Below are 20,866 nucleotides of genomic sequence, written 5' to 3' on the forward strand. Positions count from 1 at the left end.
TTCTACATCAGCAGTATACTTATGGCGAAGTTGTAAAATGTCTGTTGAGTTTGTTTAAGATCTCAATATTACATTTTATATATTTTCTTTAGCCGTATTTCTATTTTTGTTTATGATTTTCCAATATGTTTTGGAATTATTCCCTTTGTCCATTATTACTTGTTCATAAGGGGAATGTATAAATGAAATCTTAAAATCCATTAGCGGAAGATACCATCATACATTTACAACAATTAAATCACCTCCAATTTTTTATATTTTGGCAGAATTATTGCAGCTTTTTTAAAAATCGTGATCTTGGATTTGAGAGCAAACAAAATAAAGCTATTTACGAAAATTGCAATTTTTTTATGTTTTCTTACTTAAAGAAGAAAATTTGTAATATAAAATTATCAATAAAAAATGCGACAACTGATTAACCTAACCAGTAAAATTTTCACTATTTATCAAAAAGTCATAAAGTAACAACTTTATTTAATAACAAAATTACATTTAAAAATGAGTATGAGACCCATTCTTATTTATGACTTCAAATATGCGATTTGGAAGTGAACGATATAAGGAGTTTAAGAAATTTTGTGGGATATTGGCCCAAGCTTCTCTGATTGCATTTATTAATGCTTCAGTGTTCTGATATTGTCATCCTCCTCCATAAATATTTCTTGATAACCAACCCCACAAATTTTCAATGATGTTCAAGTCTGGAGAATTGCTTGGCCATTCCAAGACTTGAATATTTTCTTCTCTAAACCATTGTTGCACCAGCCTCGTTGTATGAATTGCAGGATGGTCTTGCTGGAAAACCCACTCTCCACCTTCCATGACATCTTCAATAACGGGTTTTGTTGTGGCAAGAAGATCTCGATACTTTTGGGCATTTTGCACTCCATTTAAAATTTCCATATGCACGGGTCCTTTAAAAGAAATAGCGCCCCATATCATGATTCCTCCTTCTCTGTTGTGACGCCGGGTCAAATATTTTAATACTTTTATGCGTCACTAGAGGAAAAATATCGTACAACATCGAAGATACACCTTCTACAATAGCAGTATACTTATAGAGAAGTTGTAAAATGTCTGTTGAGTTTGTTTAAGATCTCAATATTACATTTTATATATTTTCTTTAGCCGTATTTCTATTTTTGTTTATGATTTTCCAATATGTTTTGGAATTATTCCCTTTGTCCATTATTACTTGTTCATAAGGGGAATGTACAAATGAAATCTTAAAATCCATTAGCGGAAGATACCATCATACACTTACAACAATTAGATCACCTCCAATTTTTTATATTTTGGCAGAATTATTGCAGCTTTTTTAAAAATCGTGATCTTGGATTTGAGAGCAAACAAAATAAAGCTATTTACGAAAATTGCAATTTTTTTATGTTTTCTTACTTAAAGAAGAAAATTTGTAATATAAAATTATTAATAAAAAATGCGACAACTGATTAACCTAACCAGTAAAATTTTCACTATTTATCAAAAAGTCATAAAGTAACAACTTTATTTAATAACAAAATTACATTTAAAAATGAGTATGAGACCCATTCTTATTTATGACTTCAAATATGCGATTTGGAAGTGAACGATATAAGGAGTTTAAGAAATTTTGTGGGATATTGCCCCAAGCTTCTCTGATTGCATTTATTAATGCTTCAGTGTTCTGATATTGTCATCCTCCTCCATAAATATTTCTTGATAACCAACCCTACAAATTTTCAATGATGTTCAAGTCTGGAGAATTGCTTGGCCATTCCAAGACTTGAATATTTTCTTCTCTAAACCATTGTTGCACCAGCCTTGCTGTATGAATTGCAGCATGGTCTTGCTGGAAAACCCACTCTCCACCTTCCATGACATCTTCAATAACGGGTTTTGTTGTGGCAAGAAGATCTCGATACTTTTGGGCATTTTGCACTCCATTTAAAATTTCCATATGCACGGGTACTTTAAAAGAAATAGCGCCCCATATCATGATTCCTCCTTCTCTGTTGTGACGCCGGGTCAAATATTTTTTTTCTTTCCTTAAGTCATGGAAATAATGTTGGAAACCATCTGGACCATCCAAACAAAACCGTTTTTCATCAGTAAAAATTACTTCTTGCCACTGGTCGACCCAGCCCATATGGTTTCTAGCATAGTCTAATCTTGCTGCTTTATGCCTTGTTGTTAGATTGGGTTTCTTTCTTAGGCGACGTCGTTTTTGATGTTGACAACCTTTAATTATCCTTTGAATTGTCCTTACACTTGCTGTACTACCAACAGAGTGTCCTATTTTTCTTGCTGTTAGAGTAGAATTTGAAGCTTCACGCAAAATGTTTCGCCTTTCTCTGGGAGTAGTCGCTGTTTTTACTCCCCCATGGTTATCTTTCCATAATTTTCAATACTGTTGAAAAAATTATTGATAATACGAGGGCTGCGATTAATCTTTCTTGCAATTTCTCTGTTGGAGTAACCTTCTGCACTAAAAACCTTAATTTTACCAATTTCTTCAGCACGCAACTTTTTACCGGCACCCATTATTAATATTTTTGAATTAAAGTGACAGCTGCCTACTGGATTTTAAATAAAACGCTAAAAATACAACGTTTTCATGTGCAACGTTTATTATTTTTTGATAAATAACGAAAATTTTACTTGTGAGGTTAATCAGTTGTCGCATTTGCTTTTTATAAAAAACTGTTTCTTTAATTTTGAAAACAAAAAAAATCTGCAATATCTGTAAATAACTCTATTTTGTTTGCTCTCAAATCCAAGATAATCATTTTTGAAAAATCAGGAATAATTATGATAAAATATATAAAATTGAGGCTGAGGTTAATCAGTTGTTGCGGAGTGTATAGCACTGAGGTGTTGTTAACAATTGTTATTGGCAGAAATGATGTTTTCTGTAAAAGATTGTTACAAACGTTACAATACAAGTATTTTACTCATACGATTCACAGTATATGTAAACAGGAAGAAGGTAAATTTAAAAATATTTATTTTTACTTGTATTTTTATTTAATTTCCAGTTTAATACAAACGTTATAAAACTGATTGTGTATTTATAACCCTACAGATAGCTTTGCTTGTCCCCAAAATTTATGATCGGATAGCAACGGTGATGATAAATTTAAAATATCATGTATCCTTAAAAATATATCATCTACTTTAGAAACTCGGGGCCAAGGTCAGTTTTTTTTATATATCAAACATTTTAATTCTTAGGTTAGATCGTTCCATATGTATTCTAGCCTTTGCAGTATGAGCGTTAAGTGTAGCTTCTTCTTTTGAAAATTGAGATTTATCATGCAAAAATGGCGGGCGAATTAATTTAATATAATTCTTTGATGTTATATATCTTCTATCAAAAAATCTTTATCTACCACGTGCTGCGAGAGACATTAGAGTGGAGTTTATGAACTATGTAAATGGTGAAGGCGCAGTGGAGTGGCAAGATAACGCTCGTTGAACTCATTCCACAGATTTTTTATTCATTTACATGACTAGGTTACAATTTAGTATAATGTTTCGTAACATAGGATGTTTTTATTATTAATACTCATTCATTTTCATGAATCTTCATCTTTCTCGGCTCCATAAAGAAGATTCATTATTTCCCGTTTTAAGTTAATTACTATTTTTTTCCTTTTGATTTTTCGTAATTCAGCAGACACCACTTGACCAAATATTTCAACATCAGCTGCTTCGATTGGAGCAAAAGGTTCGAGATGCTTGTTTTTTTCGTGAAAGGGGTGTCTCTTTGGCGAAGGTGACATCTGCTTTTGAAGGTGTACTTAACATAAACGCTTCAATAGGTCCTTCGAAAATTACTTCCCCATCATTTGTATCCTGAAATAACATATTTGATATTACTTATGGGATGCTTTGGGTATATATGCTCAAACGTTGATGTTGGGGATCCGATTTCAGGTATAAACCCCTGATCTCACTGGATTGGAAGTAGTTAAGAAAGTCAAAGACTCAATGATGGTTTGTACACAGAATCTGTCCCAGTGCCACTGTTCTCTGATTTGCGAACTTTTCCTAGTTCACTAAAAAACGGAGTTCTTAAATTTTTCGATGCTACGTCAATGAAATAACCTCTACCAACTGCAGAACTTTTTTTAAATTACAGTGTTGGTATGCTGTACATATTGTCCATAAATTGAGACTGGAGTGACATTGTGTAAAACAGTACTACTAAGGCCCCTTAGAACACTTTGTTTTTTCAATCATTTTGCCCTGTTTTTTAAGATAACTTTTTAATAAAGTTAAATTTTTGGGAAATTTATTATGTTTTTCCAAACGTACCCTTTAAAAAAAGTCAACATTTCAAGGAAAATACTCCGTTTTTCCAAACGTGAATACGGTTTCGTCCAAACAAATTTCCATTTCAAAAACACTCAAAATTAGCCTTGTGTTTTGCCTGTTAGGCCCCCTCAGCACACATCATTTTTGTTTAGCAAATATATCGCGTGTTTAAAAATTTTTATCTTTTATATCAGCATAAGTCCACAATGGACAATCATTCTGTAGACCCATATCCTGCCACGTGCAAGATGCACTTCCACACTTGCATCAATATCAACATGAGAACTTCAATTCTGCTGTTTTCCTCCTTATAAAAGACATCGGAATAATTCATTTTTCAGTTTAGAAGCATCCGCCATCCGCGTAACAGTTCAGATCAGAAGCCGCCGCACACTGGTCCCAAAATTAAAATTTGCGGCCAAAAATCCCAACAGTGTTGAATTTGCATCAAAATTCGTTTACAAGGGTTTTTATGGCCGGTAATTATGAATATGCTAATAAAAATATCATTTACAAAATGGCAGCTGCAATATGGCGGAAATTGAAAAAAAAAACACGTGAGATTTTGATAAATAATACACAATGACCATTTATATCGACTTCTCAAATGTAAAAAATGAGTGGGATAATAAATGAAAGTCATTTTGGTTAAAAAATTGAGAAGAAAATTATATTTATTACAAAAAAACGAGAAAAACTAAACATATATACAAATTATTCTGAATCACTATCAGTTAACTCAGAATCTATTTCAGAGTCACTATCCACTTTCGAGACAATTCCTAATTTATTTTGAGAACTGCTGGCTATAAGCAGTTCTAATGCTTCTGGTAAAAATTGTTTTAATTTTTTCTTTGGAAGCTTTCTGAAGCTCGAAATATAAGGGTCAGAAGAAACAAGTAGTCTGTTAAATACATCTTCCATTGTTTTCACTCTGGAAAATGTTCGAGAAAAATCCGAACGATATTTTTTAATGTCCTTGTTCCTTGCCTCTTGAGCTTCCTCGGATAACTGCCCAATAGGTAATATTGCTTTTTCAATACCTTCTTTTGCGTGTGTTAACACTTTATGTACCGAAGTGGGCATGTAGTAACATGGATATAAATTAACGAATAGTTTTGCTGTGTTAATACAAAATTTTTCGAAAAGTACCAAATTAATGTCGTAACCACTACAGATTACCTGTAGGATGACATAAAAACGTTTAATTAATGTCTCGTCAATGCCTGTTATTTTCGCCGAAACTTGAAAATTCGCAAAAAAGCGTCGAGCAGTATTGCCGTCATTGGAACTTCCAAACCCAGGCTTTGGCTTGTCAACAATTAATCCCAACTGCAGGCGAAATTCACGTTGAAGCTCCCTTTTTCTCTCGCTTACTGCTTTTTTCTGTTCAGCATTTCATGCTTGCCATTTTTTAATGGAAATTTTGTATGATAAATGTAAGATACATTCGAAGAACCTGATCCATGCGTGTAGAGTGGATAATCCAAATCTAAGATTTTCTTTCAAAATAGGTTTTTTTAAAATCTTATCAAGGTCATTAAAATCTTTACTAGTTGCTCCACATAAATAACAACGCTGCGATGACTTTGTTCCTGTAATAGCACTGCATACTTTTCCATCAATCATTGTTAGATTCATAATATAAGATATTTTAAAGTTGTTTTCGTTAAAGGTACTTTCAAAAGGTAAAAGGTTATTTATTTGGTTTTCGACGTAACTTATCTCAGTTCGAGTGGATTCTGTAGTTTCTTGAAGAAATTGCATTCGTAATGGTCTACAAAAACGTGGAGATGATGTTCTAGGATTCTTCCATAAAAATAGTTACAAATCAGTCGTTAGCACTCAAAAAAATAGTCTACTACGTCGTCGTCGTCTTCGTCCTCTAAATGGACAACAAACTCTTGAAAGTTAGGTGAAACATAGCTGTTTTCAATGTCTATTACATGCTTTATACAACTTTTCCACAAATCTATATTGTTCTGTTATTAAGCTCTTGTCTAATCAAATCCACCACTTGAGCGCTTAAATTAGGGGTTCTGTTATTTCGTCGAATTGACCTTTTTAGAATAGTCCATATTAATTCAATGGGATTCAGAACACAGTAATACGGCGGAAGTCTCAACACAATGTGTCCATGTTCTTTGGCTATTTGATCGATTCGATATTGTTTTGGCATATTCAGTTGTTTTATACAATTTAAAAGATCTTTTTTGTTGCTTTACCTGTCGGGACGTCTATGTCATTGCGCCTCATAAAATGTATAGTATCATCTTTTTTTGTGGACGTTGTTGGTATTTTGTTTAATAGTTTTGAATGATAGCTGGCATTGTCCATAACTATCACCGTTCCTGCAGGAAGATTGGGAATTAACTGTTGTCTAACCCAAGATTCGTACAACGTCGCATCCATATCACAATGATAGTCAGCTGAACAATTTTTAATTTGTTTGACCGAAAGAAGTAATCCATTCGGCACCCACGCATCAGTTCCGCCAGCATGAAGAATTATTATTCTTTTATCTCTGGAAGGTGGCCCTTGTAAGTAACACTTCTCGGTCCCGTCTGTAAGACCCTTCTTTACTAAATCATGTCTGTCGTACCAAGTTTCGTCATCATAAACGATATAGCGGCCTTCTTCACGAAATTGTCTTATTTTCATAATGTATTCCCATCGCATTTTTTTTTTAAGCGAGGAGTTTCCATTATACCCAATCGTTGATTCAGTGTATTATAATGAAAGCCTACACTTCGTAAATACTGTCGAAATGTCTCATTCGAATACATGATTTCAAATCCCAGTTCTCGTAATTTCAGTTTTAGACTTCTTGTTGTAGGCACCTGATTGATTGTCTTTATACATTTTATAAATAACTTCCTTTATTTCAGTTCCCAGTGCGTCCGGATTTCTTAGAAATTTTTGGTGGGTTCTAACTATTTTTTCAACATTGTTGATGTTTATAATATCTCGTACTGTGGAATAGGGTTTTTCACAAATTCACTGCAAACTTTGATAGGAGTAGAACATTCCTTTTCTAGTAAATTTTGGTAGACGTTCCTGATTATTTCTTTGGCGTCTGGCGAAAGGTAATTATGATGTGCTGCTTTCTTCTAAAATATTTTCTTCAACCTCCATTCTCTCCACTCTAAGTTCGTTGTTCACGATTTCTTGATTTTCCCAAGGACGAAGCATTTTCACGCAAAGGTAAGCACTATTATTCGCAAGAATGTTGTACAAAATTCTTGAATCCGTTTAGTTTCATACCCCGTATACAAATATTTATTTCTAAGAACCTTTCATCCACTGTTAATGAATTTGTTATTTCTAACAATACCCATTCTGCTCTTAATGAGTTTGTAATTTAAAATTTTGTTGTAAATAGAAAGATAAAACGGATTATAAGTTTCAAAATTAATGGATAGTTAATGTTTTCTAAATTACACTTACAATAGTAATAATAATAATAATTACTAATAAGATTCAGAATAATCATTTAATAAACACTTTCATCCTAAAAAAAAAAAAAATAAGCAAATACATATGTCCATATCTACAAAGAATAATAGTAAGATAAGGTACATATTTTAACAACATGCTGGGAGAAAGTACGGCCCTGTGTAGTATAGACAGTTGGTCTGTAGATGGTTTATGAGCGCTGGATCACTTGCGGCGCGGACCCATTGTGAAGGGATTTAACTCCTACACAATAGGGTGCAGTCATAAAAACGAGGTACGATTTGGACAAGTTTAAAATTAGTATAGTATAGTATTGTACAGCGACAATTCACTTCATTAGTGAATTGTCGCTGTGCAGTGTTTCTCAAGGTAGCTCGTGATTTTAGTGAAAAATTGGGGGTAAATATAGCATTTAATTAATTCATTTTTTGATGATTACAGTACTAACGTCGTATTTTGGCAGGAGTGTGATTTTCAGCACTTTTAGTTGTGTGTAATAACATCATTTTTTATTATTTACTTCCATTCTGCACTATCAAGTTGCTTTTTTTTTAACGGCATTGATTCAGTTCTTTTGCTCTTTTCATTAAGATTAATAGTTAAATTTATATCTATTATTCAAATTAAAGTTTAATATTACCTTACTGTGTAATTGTGGATTTACAATGACCGTTCCGTGTTCAATATGCGATGGTGCCGTAACACCGACCACACCGTCATTAAAATGCATTGTCGGGAATTGCAAGAAATATTTTCATGTAAGATGTCTGAATTTATCGGGTCCTGATCTTTCTAAATTTGTTATGGATAAAGAACCTTGGACATGTCGTAAATATTTGTTAAGTAATGATAATACCAACTCTGTGTCTTTGATTCAAATTGAGTTACTTATAAAAAATCAATTTGATGTACTAAATAAAGCAAGATTTATTCAAGAAAATGGACGAACATTTTATCCAGATTGAAAATCGAGTTACAGTGGTTGAGAAAGATATAAAGCTACTGAAAGATGAGATGGCATCTTTTCGAAATACAGAGAGATCATTAGACAATTCTCATAGTATGAATGAAATTTTAGAGGAGATTGAAGAACGCAAGGAGAAAGCATGTAATGTATTATTATTTAACTTCCCAGAACCATCTTCGTCGACCATTTCTGAAAAAATTAATGAGGATACTAAAACAGTTGAAGAAATTTTGTCGCCACTTGGAACATTTCCGAATCCTAAGAAAGTATGCAGAATTGGACTTTTTAAAAATAATCATAATCGGCCAATGAAAATTATATATGAGAATGAGAATGATGCAAAAGAAGTATTAAGATCCAATAAAAATAATACCAACCGGAAAAATCACTTTCGCCCTGACCTTACAAATAAACAGAGAGAGCATATAAATAATGTAACACGTGAACTGTAAGATAGAACTGCAAAGGGTGAGTCCAATTTAACTTTGAGATACAAACACAATACTCCTTACATAGTTAAAAGTAATGTCCCTAGGAAAATCCCAAAAAACTAAAAGTACTAAACTGCTATTATCATAATGTCGGTGGTCTAAGATCTAAATTAAATGAATTTGTGATTAGCGTTAGTAGATGTGTTTATGATGTAATAATTATTACTGAGTCTTGGTTATGTGACCAAATTAAAAATGAAATAGTTTTGCATAATTTTAATATCTATAGAGCAGATCGTAATAAAAAGACTAGCATTAAATCTAAGGGTGGTGGGGTATTGATTGCGATCAATAAGTGTTTAAAATCATCAGTTGTTTTTATTGGTGAATTGGTGGAAAGTATTTACTTGGGTCTTAAATTAAACGACCTAAACTTTATTATTGCAGGTATTTATATTCCTCCAAATTCTGATTTTGATGTATATAAGTCTCATTGCAAAGATATTGAACATGTAGTTGGAAAATATCCAGATCATAAATTTATAATTGCTGGAGATTTTAATTTACCCCGTATTAATTGGACGGAAAACGATATGGATAGATCTGGTTTAACTGGTTTAAATCAAAATTGTTATGACATTATTTTCAGTACTTATTCTTTTCTTAATCTAGATCAAGTAAATAGAATTCCTAATCAACGAAATGTCTTTCTGGACTTGGTCTTTACAAATGTGTCTGATTTAGTAGTTAGTTCTGCTATTGATCCCATATTTGACAATAGCTTGCATCATATTTCTTACTCCTGGTTGATTTCGGTTGTTCATAATGATTCCTTGGAAACGGAATTTTTGATATATGATTATAGGAATGGCAATTATATTTTATTGAATGATTTTCTTGCTTCCATAAATTGGGATAGATGTTTTGAAGGAATAGGGTTGGATGAGATGATATCGATCTTTTATGAGATTTTAAATGTTGGTATGGAAGCTTATATTCCAAAGAAAGTTATAAGAATGAAACCATCTAAATATCCAAAGTGGTTCAGTCCTGAATTGAGAATACTTTGTCATAAAAAAGTTCAAGCTCATGCTAAGTTTAAACAATCAAATAATATAAATGATTACTTATACTTTAAAAGTTTGAGATCCAAATGCAAGTTACTTTCCAAGGATCTATACAAATCTTACATGACAAAAGTTAACACTTCTGTTATTAACAATCCAAATTGCTTTTGGAAATTTATTCGAGAGAGAAAAGCCGTTAATAATATTCCAAATGTAATGTCTTACTTAAATGAAACGGTACATAGTGGTAAAGAAATTTGTAAATTGTTTGCACAATTTTTTTCATCGGTTTACAACAAGAGTGATGCTTCTAATGTACATCGGAATATTCAGTTAAATGATGACGTTTCGGACAATGGCCTTACAGTTACTATTAAAGACATATTTGATGCTATTACTTCTCTAGACGATTCATCAGTTGCAGGACCTGACAACATTAGCAATGTATTAGTAAAAAAATGTGTATGCACCCTATCGAGACCATTATACAAAATATTCAGCATGTCATTGAAGAGTGGTAAATTTCCTGAAATTTGGAAGCTGAGTTATATTAAGCCTATTTTTAAAGCGGGACATCACAGTAAAGTAGAAAATTACAGAGGTGTTTGCAACCAGTCAGTTGTCAAAAATTTTAGATTCCATAGTCGCTAAACAACTGCAATGGATGGCTTCAAGGATACTTACAGTTCATCAACACGGTTTCTGTAAGAATAAGTCAACATTATCCAATTTACTGGAGTACTATTCCTATCTCAATGATGCCTTTGCAAATAGAAACCAGGTTGACACGATCTATACTGATTTTGCGAAAGCGTTCGATCGTGCAGATCACAACGTTTTGATATTAAAATTGACTAGTATGGGTTTTAGACAAAATACGATTGATTGGTTGACTTCGTTTTCAACAGGTAAGTGGCAACAGGTAAAAATTGGCAGTTATCTCTCCGATCCTTTTAAAGTTACTTCTGGGGTTCCTCAAGGATCGCATTGTGGTCCAATTTTATTTCTTTTGTTCATAAACGACTTAAGTTATTGTTTCAAATATTCAAAATTTTTACTTTTTGCGGACGATCTAAAGGTTTTCAAAGAAATCATAACTCCTATTGATTGCCATGAATTGCAGGCTGACTTGAATAATTTACTCAACTGGTGTGACTTAAATTCATTAAATTTAAATTTAGATAAATGTTATCAAATTACTTTTTCTAATAAGAATTCTTCGATTAAGTATGATTATCTTATTGGTAATACTACTCTCAAGTCTGTTACTGAAATTAAGGATTTGGGTGTAATCTTTGATTCATCACTTTCATTTAAAAAACACTATCATTATATATCTAATAAATCTTTACGTATGTGGGGTTTTATACAACGACATTGCATGGATATGAATTTGTCCGCATTAAAGACGTTATATTGTTCAATGGTACGCTCTATTTTAGAATATTGTTCTCCAATATGGTATCCAATATATAAAAACGACATCAGTCTTTTAGAACGCGTTCAAAAAAAATTTCTTAGAATCATTGAATTTAAGGAACACCACATACATCATCATGGTCAATATGAATGGGCAATGAATCTTCTTAATATAAAATCCTTATTGGCGCGAAGGAACATGGGTGATTTATGCACTCTACATGCTATACTAAACGGTAGAATAGATAGTAGCAATCTGTTATCTCAGTTGAAATTCAGAGTCCCGACTTCAAATAGTAGATCAACTAGAACTTGTACCATCTTTAGAACCGCTATTGTTTCTACCAATAACGCAGTTAATCATCCACTTCGGAGAATGAAGGAATCTGCCAATAATCTAGCTGGAGAGGAGAAATTTCACATCTTTGATACAAAACTTGGAGCGTTTAAAAAATTAATGAATAATATAATGTAATTTATTAGTTATTTCATATTTGAGTTTAAATTTAATTTGAATTGAGTGTAAAGACAATTTATATTTATAATGGTTTTTTTTTTTAATTTTATTTTTATATTTATATTTATATTTTATTTATTTTTTCTTACTAGAGCTTACATATTGTAGTTATATATTTTGTGTAAATTGGAGAAATTCCGTAATAAAGTATTATTATTATTATTAATATTATTATTATATACCTTATGTTTTAATAATTGAAAAAATAGTATATCAAAGGCGTTTGTTTCGCGATGCAACGTTTTAAATGCGTTGTTGAGTTAGTTTTTAAAACTTGTAATTTTCGCGATGAAACAGTGACGTCATCACACCAACCGGTTGAAATTATTGCGTTATATTTTGAACCGTTCCGAGAGAGAGGTTTTAAAAGGTGAAAAGTGAGGTTAAATTTATGGTGGCCTCGGAGTGTCATATATATATATAATAATTTATTAGTTGTCACTGCATAAAACAAGCAGAAAACAACAAACGTTAACCAAAATTTGTCTAATCATCCCCACCACTAATGCGATGACGTCACTTCAAAATTGTACATAGTAAATGGGTCTTAAATTGTATAAAATAACATAGTCCTACACATGTCGTTTACGACTCCCAATTGAGTTTTTACCCGAAACGTCCAGATTTTTGGAAAAAAAAACAAAATTATAAAACAACATTTTCCAATTTAATTTTGAATCTGCTAACCCGAATGTTTTGAAATGTTGCAGATGTTTTAAGGCTCTAAAGATCATCATAAATCTTTAGTCAAAATATATTTGGTTATCCCCTCCAAAAACTTGATCACGTCAGCTCAAAAGTCTGCCGAATAAATCCTATCTAAAATGTACAAAATATGGTGAGTCTCTTCTTGTGATTTATCATTCCATTCAAATTTTTTCGATTTGCATATACAGGGTGACTGAAAAAAATTAATGAATGCGTCAATTTATTTTATTGATTTAATCAGGAATTACAGAACCGAATGCTGTGAAATCTTGGAGGTGTTTTAAAATTATCATAAGCATGGTAAATTTTTTATCAAAATTTATTTGCTCATCCCCCCTAAAAAAATTGATGACGTCACCCTAAAATTTGGTGAATAAATCCTTTCTAAAATGTAGAAAATATGATGAGTCTGTACTTGTGATTTATCATTCCATTCATATTTTTTGGATTTGCATATAAAGATGACTCAAAAAAATTAATGAATGCATGAATTTATTTTATTGGTTTAATCAGGAATTACAGAACCGAATGCTTTGAAATCTTGGAGATGTTTTAAAGTTATTATAAGCATGGTAAATTTTTTATCAAAATGTATTTGTTCATCCCCCTAAAAAATTGATGACGTCACCCCTAAATTTTGCTGAATAAATGCTATCTAAAATGCAAAAAATATGATGAGTTTGTACTTGTGATTTATCATTCCATTCATATTTTTTAGATTTGCTTAAGAGGTGGCTCAAAAAAATTAATGAAGTCAATTTATTGTATTGATTAAATTAAAGGCAACACTTATTATTAGTATTACATTGGACCAACCCAATTTGGTAGACACAAAATTTTGTAGAGTAAAAACTCGATTGAAACATAAGGGTAGCACGCTTATTTATATTTACTTTAACATTACAGACGTGCATTTGTTTTGTGCGCTGACTAGGTTCCGCGAATGTAGTATAGATATGTTTATAATCAACCAATTGTGAATTCCACCGTCAAAAGTTAAAATAAAACCCAATGTACTATATAATAAGCGGAAGTCGAAGCAATAAAAATCTCTAGACGACCATCGGTTTTGTTTACAGTTTCTCTGTTTGACTCTTACGTATGCTATGTTACGCTTGTCGTCTTAAATTAAGAATGCTTATACATAAACGATTTTCAGTTGCCTCTCCTAGTACACGCCGGCGCCGTATACGTGAGTAAATTGTTTCGTTATTTTATTGATTATTACAAATCAATAATCAAAACGACCCAATTCATTTTCCCGAAAATTGAGGAATACAATAATCTTATTCTTAGTATTACACTACATCTATCCTAACTGATTATACGTGTCTTTGCAAAAACGTCATCGCAATTTTTTTTTAAATTCCCACTACAAAAATGTAATGAGAAAAAAAACACAATAGGCATGCAGTCGTCAAGTCTCCGACAGCGAGGGAAGAACTGTCTAAACTCTTTAGACCAATGTTTTATACTTATACCAATGTTACAAATTCGAAGCGTATACGAAAGTGTGACTCGGTATCGAGTACACTGCTTTTAACAATTTTGCAGTAGGCGTTGCGTTAAAACATTTGCAACGAAAGAAGAACGTCAAAATATTTTGCTGACATTTCGCTGTTCTAAAATGATGTATTGCCTTATTTCTTTTTCTTAGGAAGGGTTGGTGTACTCCCTAGGGTTGGCTAGCAATTATCCCTTGTTGTTAGCAATAAATGAGACGAGACTCCTAAGTGGGAGGGGTTACATCCATTAATAAACTTTTCTCTGATTAATATCTTTAATTAGGCCAGTCAAATTCGAGAATTTATTATGTACAATAATAATGCACTAAACTGGTATACTTTAATTAACCCTAAAGAAAATTAAATTGTTGAGAAATAATAATGATTTCCTCAATTTCCAAACTTATGCCCCTGGACAAAGACCAACGCGTATGATCCCAAGTCCGCAAGTTTCAAATGGTAATCTACCCTATCTATGAATGAATGGAACGAATTGTCTACCCTATTTCTGAATGAATTAAGCGAATTGTGAGTTCTCCAATGTTTGAGGTTAGGGTATTATTTATCTTGTGGAATTTTTCAAACTCTCGGGAAAATATTCCGTATTCGCATGCGAAGACCAGGAATTTACGCTATCCACCTTTGGTTTGATCCACCATAAGCAACCGGCATGTTGGTCAACACCTTCTTATAACATTATACAGTTTTTAGGTTATTTTGAAAGATTGTCTGAACTCAATTATTATTTTACAATTACGACGTAATTAACAAAATAATTATTGACGGAATTAGAACGAAGAAGCTAATACATGAAATGTAAATAAGTAATATTTAAAGAGTTTGAACTATTAATGGCCGGTTTCTCGAACCATATTTAACTGGTCTGTTAACTAACTGTCCGTTAAATTTATCGGACAGTTAAAATTCAGTTCGGTTTCTGAAAACATTCTCCAGTTAGTTTGTAGGTCGGATAACTAACTGGCGGTTGTATCCTGAACTAAGGATTTTTTTAAAATCGCATAGATGGCGCTACTATAAATGTCGGTAATTTTTGACATATTCAAATATCAAAATGGGTGATAAACGCGTTAGAGGTAAAAATTTCACCGAAAGAGAGAAAAATATGCTTTTTGAACTAGTTACGGCCGATTTTAAAAGTGTCATAGAAAACAAGGAGTCAGATGCTATAACCGTGGCCAAAAAAAATTTGGCATGGCAGGAAATTGCCCAAAGTTACAATGCACAGTGTGAAACGGGGCATCGCACTGCCAAACAGTTGCATGCCTTGTATGATAATATGAAGAAAACGGCGCGCAGCAATTTATATTCCGACAAGGTAAGTGTATATGCAGTTTTCAAATCCCTGCAATGAGAGAAGAAAATGGATATACTTATAAAATGTAAAATATGCTTTATTTTTAGAAAAGTTCATACAAAACAGGCGGGGGCACATTTGTACCTAAGAGTACTGCCCTGGATGCGAAAATAGTAACAGTTTTAAAGGACCAATTTCAACCGCTCCAGAACAAATTTGATTCTAGTGCCAGCTATATCGAAGGGCAACCAAAACCAAGTTGTTCTGGATTCAATATGACAGGTATAATATAACATATAATTATAAGTAATATACAATGTAATTATGTTTCTAGAAAAATACAACATCGAAGACTGTTCACTTGAATCTGCGGATGCACTATCAGATGGTACTTAATACATGTACAAACCTCAAAAACTAAAGCATTGTAATAATTTATTCTGTGCAGACACACCTAACACACCAGGACGGGTTGAGGTAACGAGAACTTCACCTACTGAATCCGTAGCTTCTGCAACTCCTTCTCCCCCTCCTCAGCAGCCAGTCAAAGGAAGAGCAGCCCAAAAACGCAAATTCCAGATGCAATCAGTGCAAGTGCCTAAAAAAAGAAGCACCTGCGCTGAAACCATTTCTAACAGATTTGTAAGGCGCAAAAATTACAAAGATATGCAAGACGCCGAAGTGCAAAAGTTAAAGATTGACATTTTAAACATCGAAAAGGAGTTAAAATTAAAACAACTGGCCGTTGTACAACAACAATTGGACAACGATCGAAAACTGTTTGAACTAAATTTTCAACATAGAGTGGAGGAAATTCGTTTTGAGCGAAAAATGCGGCAAATGAAACTTAATAGGTTGCAAGCAGCAGAGGAAGATGTATAGGTGTTTTTGTATTAATTTTTTGTAAATATAAAGTTTTGTTAGTTAATGAATTTACCTGAAAACTGTGTCTATTAGTGCTCTCCTTGCAGCATTGCCACCTGGAAAATTGTCATTGTTAATGTCATTTTCCACATCTTCATATTGCTGGATTGCTTCAAAATCGTCAGCTTGATCATTTTGGCTAATGGCAATATTATGCAGCACTGCAGTTGCTACTAGGATTGTCAAGGTGTTCTCCAATTTTGTTCGTAGTCCCAGAGATAGACATGCAAACCTTCGTTTCCAATTCCCGAAACAACGCTCGATACAATTTCTAGTTCCTTTGTGGGCTGCATTATAATTACGTTCTGCTGGAGTTGTTGGATTTAGAAGAGGGGTCATTAAATAAGGTGTACAACCATAGGCACTATCTCCAAGTATGTACGACCCTTGAAATTCTCTATTTTCACATCTTGCACTTAAGAGTGAAGCGTTCCATATTGTGCTGTCATGTGTAGATCCTGGCCAACGTGCAACAATATCACGTATGTTTAACTTTGAATCGCAAACAGCTTGCACGTTGATGGAGAAATAAGTTTTCCGATTCCTGAATAGCTCAGCATTTTCTCCACCAGGTGATGTTATGGGAACATGGCTACCATCCACACAACCAATAACATTTGGAAAGCCTCGTATCGCATGAAAACCTGTCTTCACTAGTAGTTTTTCTTGCTGGTTTTCCGGCATTTTCACAAAATGTGGGCACATCCCTGCTAGATGTTCAGATACTCGTTGTACCACACGACATACTGTACTTTTGTGGGCACCATAGTCATCACCAACGAGAATTTGGAATGCTCCTACATTATAGGATACGATTAACATTTTGTTATTATAGTATAATCTCACTAATCCGGCACTATTAAAAACCGGAGGATGCCGGATTATTGGAATGCTCGGACTACTGGATTATAGTAAAAAAATCATAGGTAATGAATAAAATAAAGCATTTCATAGAGGGAATAAATGTATGTAATGTATTAATGGAGGTGTAGAGGGGCGAGGGAGGCGTGGGAAGAGGGTGCCGGATTATTGGACGTGCCGATCTATCGAAGTGCCGGATTAGTGAGATTATACTGTAATTCTATGATAGTTACCTGTTGCGTAGAACCTCAAAGCGATAAGTAGCTGATCTGCAGGAGAAAGCGAACAATTTCTTAAGGTCATGGGGGCAATGTTGTCTTCAATCAAAGTAATAATGTGTCTCACAGTGTCTTTATAAAAACGGTATCGATCACGAAACTCAGCTTCACTATATATTTCGAAAGGGTTACGTCTATCTCTGAATACTTTCACCCTATCCACAACCACTAAAAGGTCACCCAATTCCTCATCAGAGGAAGAACTTGAACTCTCGAATACCCGAGCAAGTTCCATTCTCTCTGACCCCGGAGACGCGAAGTTCTGAAAAGAACTGATTTTGTTTTCACTAAATTGTAGTTAATTTGTTGAAATTGCTGAAGTAATCCTTGCAGAACAACACCAACACTCCAAAATCGAAATCAAAAATCAAAACAAAACACGAAACAGCGACCATTTGCATTCAACAATTTGACAATTAGTGACTGCGCATGCGTCAGATAAAATTTAACGGACCTCCATGCCGCATTAGTTTAACTGTGCATTTTGGCTCAGTTAAACTGACAATTTGTTTCTAGCAACCCATTTACTAATTTATCGGAGAGTTAAACTAACTGGTCGGTTAAATATCGTTCCAGAAACCGGCCATAAGATGAATAAATTATTAGATAACTATACTTTCAATGACACTTTCGATTTACTATTAAATTACTTTAAATCAATGGAAGTTAACCGTAGTGCGCCACTTCACATACGCGAAAAAAGTCTTATAATAATGACTTAGCTGCTACGCAAGCTGGGACTTCAAGCTGGATTTGCCTCGAGACCTGGGAGACCTTCTAGTCGTTGTGGTGGGACCGACGAGCAGATGGAGAAGTTGGTATCAATCCGGCCAATTTCCTTTCAACACGAGTTCCAGGAAAAATCCACGAGATGTATGGAAAAAGAGCTATATCCCAGTGGGGGAATAAAAAGAGCCTTTGGATGATCCAAGGCTCTTTTAATAATTACGAATTTCCAATTTTCAATAGCCGACCAAGGTTGAGTTGCTCCCAGCGTTATAATCCGATAGAATCGAAGGGGAGGGCATCAAACGTTGCTTGAATGTACAGGATATCCAATTATATATCTAAATTCTGCACCTACACCCGGAAATCACTTGGAGAAGAATTTGGAAGATTCGACGTGGTTGATCACTCTTCAACAGAAGGATGGAAAATAGTCTCGCTCCGTTTCCGCTACTGATTTTATTGAAAACCAAGGAAGAAAAAACCGGAAACGACATTTTGACGCAGATGGCGTTGGCCAATAGAAGAGCAGGTGGACAGTAGAAGGAGGGATTCGATTTCATTCATAAATCGAGTTGTTTACATTCTAGAAAAATCCTAACCTATTTTGTGAATTGGACAGGTGGAAAACAATAATTATATCAAAGCCAAGGTTACTTAATAGTGACTAGGTTAGTGCATACAGCGAGTTTGTAGACAGACCTGTTACAGGGGGAAGGGGAGCCACCACTCGGTTGTGACGTAGAAAGTACCTGGCTAGGGTTTTTAGGATCTTGTTGTGAACTACCCTGACTGTCATTACGTCCTGGTTACAAAGGTTTTGTAACCACAACGCCAGTTTCGGCAAAATCGCTCTTGCAATGTAATGGGAAAAAGTACCTAGATTAAAAAATAACCGCGCAACAGGTACTTTCTACATCATCAACATGTCTCTTCAAGGTCATGATATACTCTAACCTAATCACTATAAAGGGACCTTGAATCAAAGCCCTTAGTTGTTGTATATAAAATAGATTTCCATAAAATATAGGGTATGTGGATGATATAATTATTGTTTAGGTGGCCTTTTCAGGTTCTTTGACTTAGTGGTATTTTTGGCTGTTACAAATGTAAATATTAAAATTCAGTCAGAAAGCCGTTCATACACACCGCCTCAGTTACGAGAAGTGGCGTAAAAATCTGTAACTGTAATTGTATTATTGCCCGAAAAATCAAAGGCGCGATATGAAGGGCAGTACAACACTTTTTTGAAATGGTGTGATGAAAAGGGAGCAAAAACTTCTTCTGGCGTACTTTACAGAGCTAGTTTCGCCAAACAGAAAATCATTATGGGCCATTTATTCTATGATAAAGTCGTGTATTTTGATCATGATACATCAGAAAAACCTTATTAGAGCATTCGTCGACGCGGCTCCGAATAACGAATATTTAATGTTAAAAGTAAGCAACTAGTTGAACTTATTTCATTACTTCAATTATGTTATTTACAATTTCATATTCTCAAGAAATTACTATTTCAGTTTGCTTTAATCATTGCAGTGTCAGGCGCTTTACGCAGAGAAGAGCTCTACAAGTTAAAAATTGAAGATGTAGAGGTTAAAGATATAATACCTTATATTAATACCTGATGCAAAAACCAACGTATGTAGAAAATTTGTTATCTGTAATGGTCAGTGGGTAGCTCTTGTCCAGAAATATTTGGAGATTCGAGTTAAAGCTTCAAAAATCAAAAATCGTTTTTTTATAAAATATAAACATGGGCGCTGCATAAATTCACCTGTTGGTATCAATACCATCAGAAGTGTACCATCGAAAATAGCACGCTTCCTTAATTTAGAAAATCCTGGAGATTTCGCGGGACATTATTTCCGACGAAGCTCCGCTAGTCTATTAGCCGATCAAGGTGGTGATTTGTTAACCCTCAAGAGGCACGGTGACTGGAAAAGTGCCACTGTGGCTGAAGGGTATGTTCAAGATTGTTTGACAAGAAAAACTGAAGTCGCTGAAATACTTACAGAAGCATCTGTTTCAAAAAAGCCGTGTACATTTACTCAAATTAGCAAAAACACTGCTTTGGAAAATACTACAATTGAAATGGGCGAGTCAAGTCGTGTCATTTCCGGAATGTTTCTCATGTCGAAAATTGTGCTATAATACTTAATAATATGATTGTGTTGCAACTACCAAAGTGGTCTCAAACTGATTCAATAAGTATTACGTATCTCCTTTCATCATTAATTTCATTACTTGGCTTTTCTCGTCCGTTTTACTATTTATGAATTGGGTTAAAAAAATGGTTTAAGTCTACTAGTTTCGCTTATTTTTATTATCAGATTCTTCATGAATTTGGTTGAAAATAATATCCGAAAAATAACCAACCTTCTTGATCAGAC

General features: G+C 33.7%; 1 protein-coding gene and 1 long non-coding RNA gene across 2 annotated transcripts in view; both read left to right on the top strand.

The window, feature by feature from the left end:
• The window catches only part of LOC135125748 (uncharacterized), a 164,810-nt gene that overhangs the window by 49,110 nt on the left and 94,834 nt on the right, over positions 1 to 20,866 (top strand). The window lies entirely within an intron of this gene.
• LOC135125931 (uncharacterized) lies at positions 15,442 to 16,566 on the top strand. The gene is made up of 4 exons (XM_064051720.1): positions 15,442 to 15,705; positions 15,792 to 15,966; positions 16,019 to 16,072; positions 16,133 to 16,566. The coding sequence occupies exons 1-4, from the start codon at positions 15,442 to 15,444 to the stop codon at positions 16,564 to 16,566; spliced, it is 927 nt and encodes a 308-aa protein (XP_063907790.1).

Source organism: Zophobas morio, unplaced genomic scaffold (assembly GCF_036711695.1).
Source record: "Zophobas morio isolate AGI-343-1 ecotype UQ-CSIRO unplaced genomic scaffold, CSIRO_AGI_Zmor_V1 ptg000009l, whole genome shotgun sequence".
Lineage (NCBI taxonomy): Eukaryota > Metazoa > Arthropoda > Insecta > Coleoptera > Tenebrionidae > Zophobas > Zophobas morio.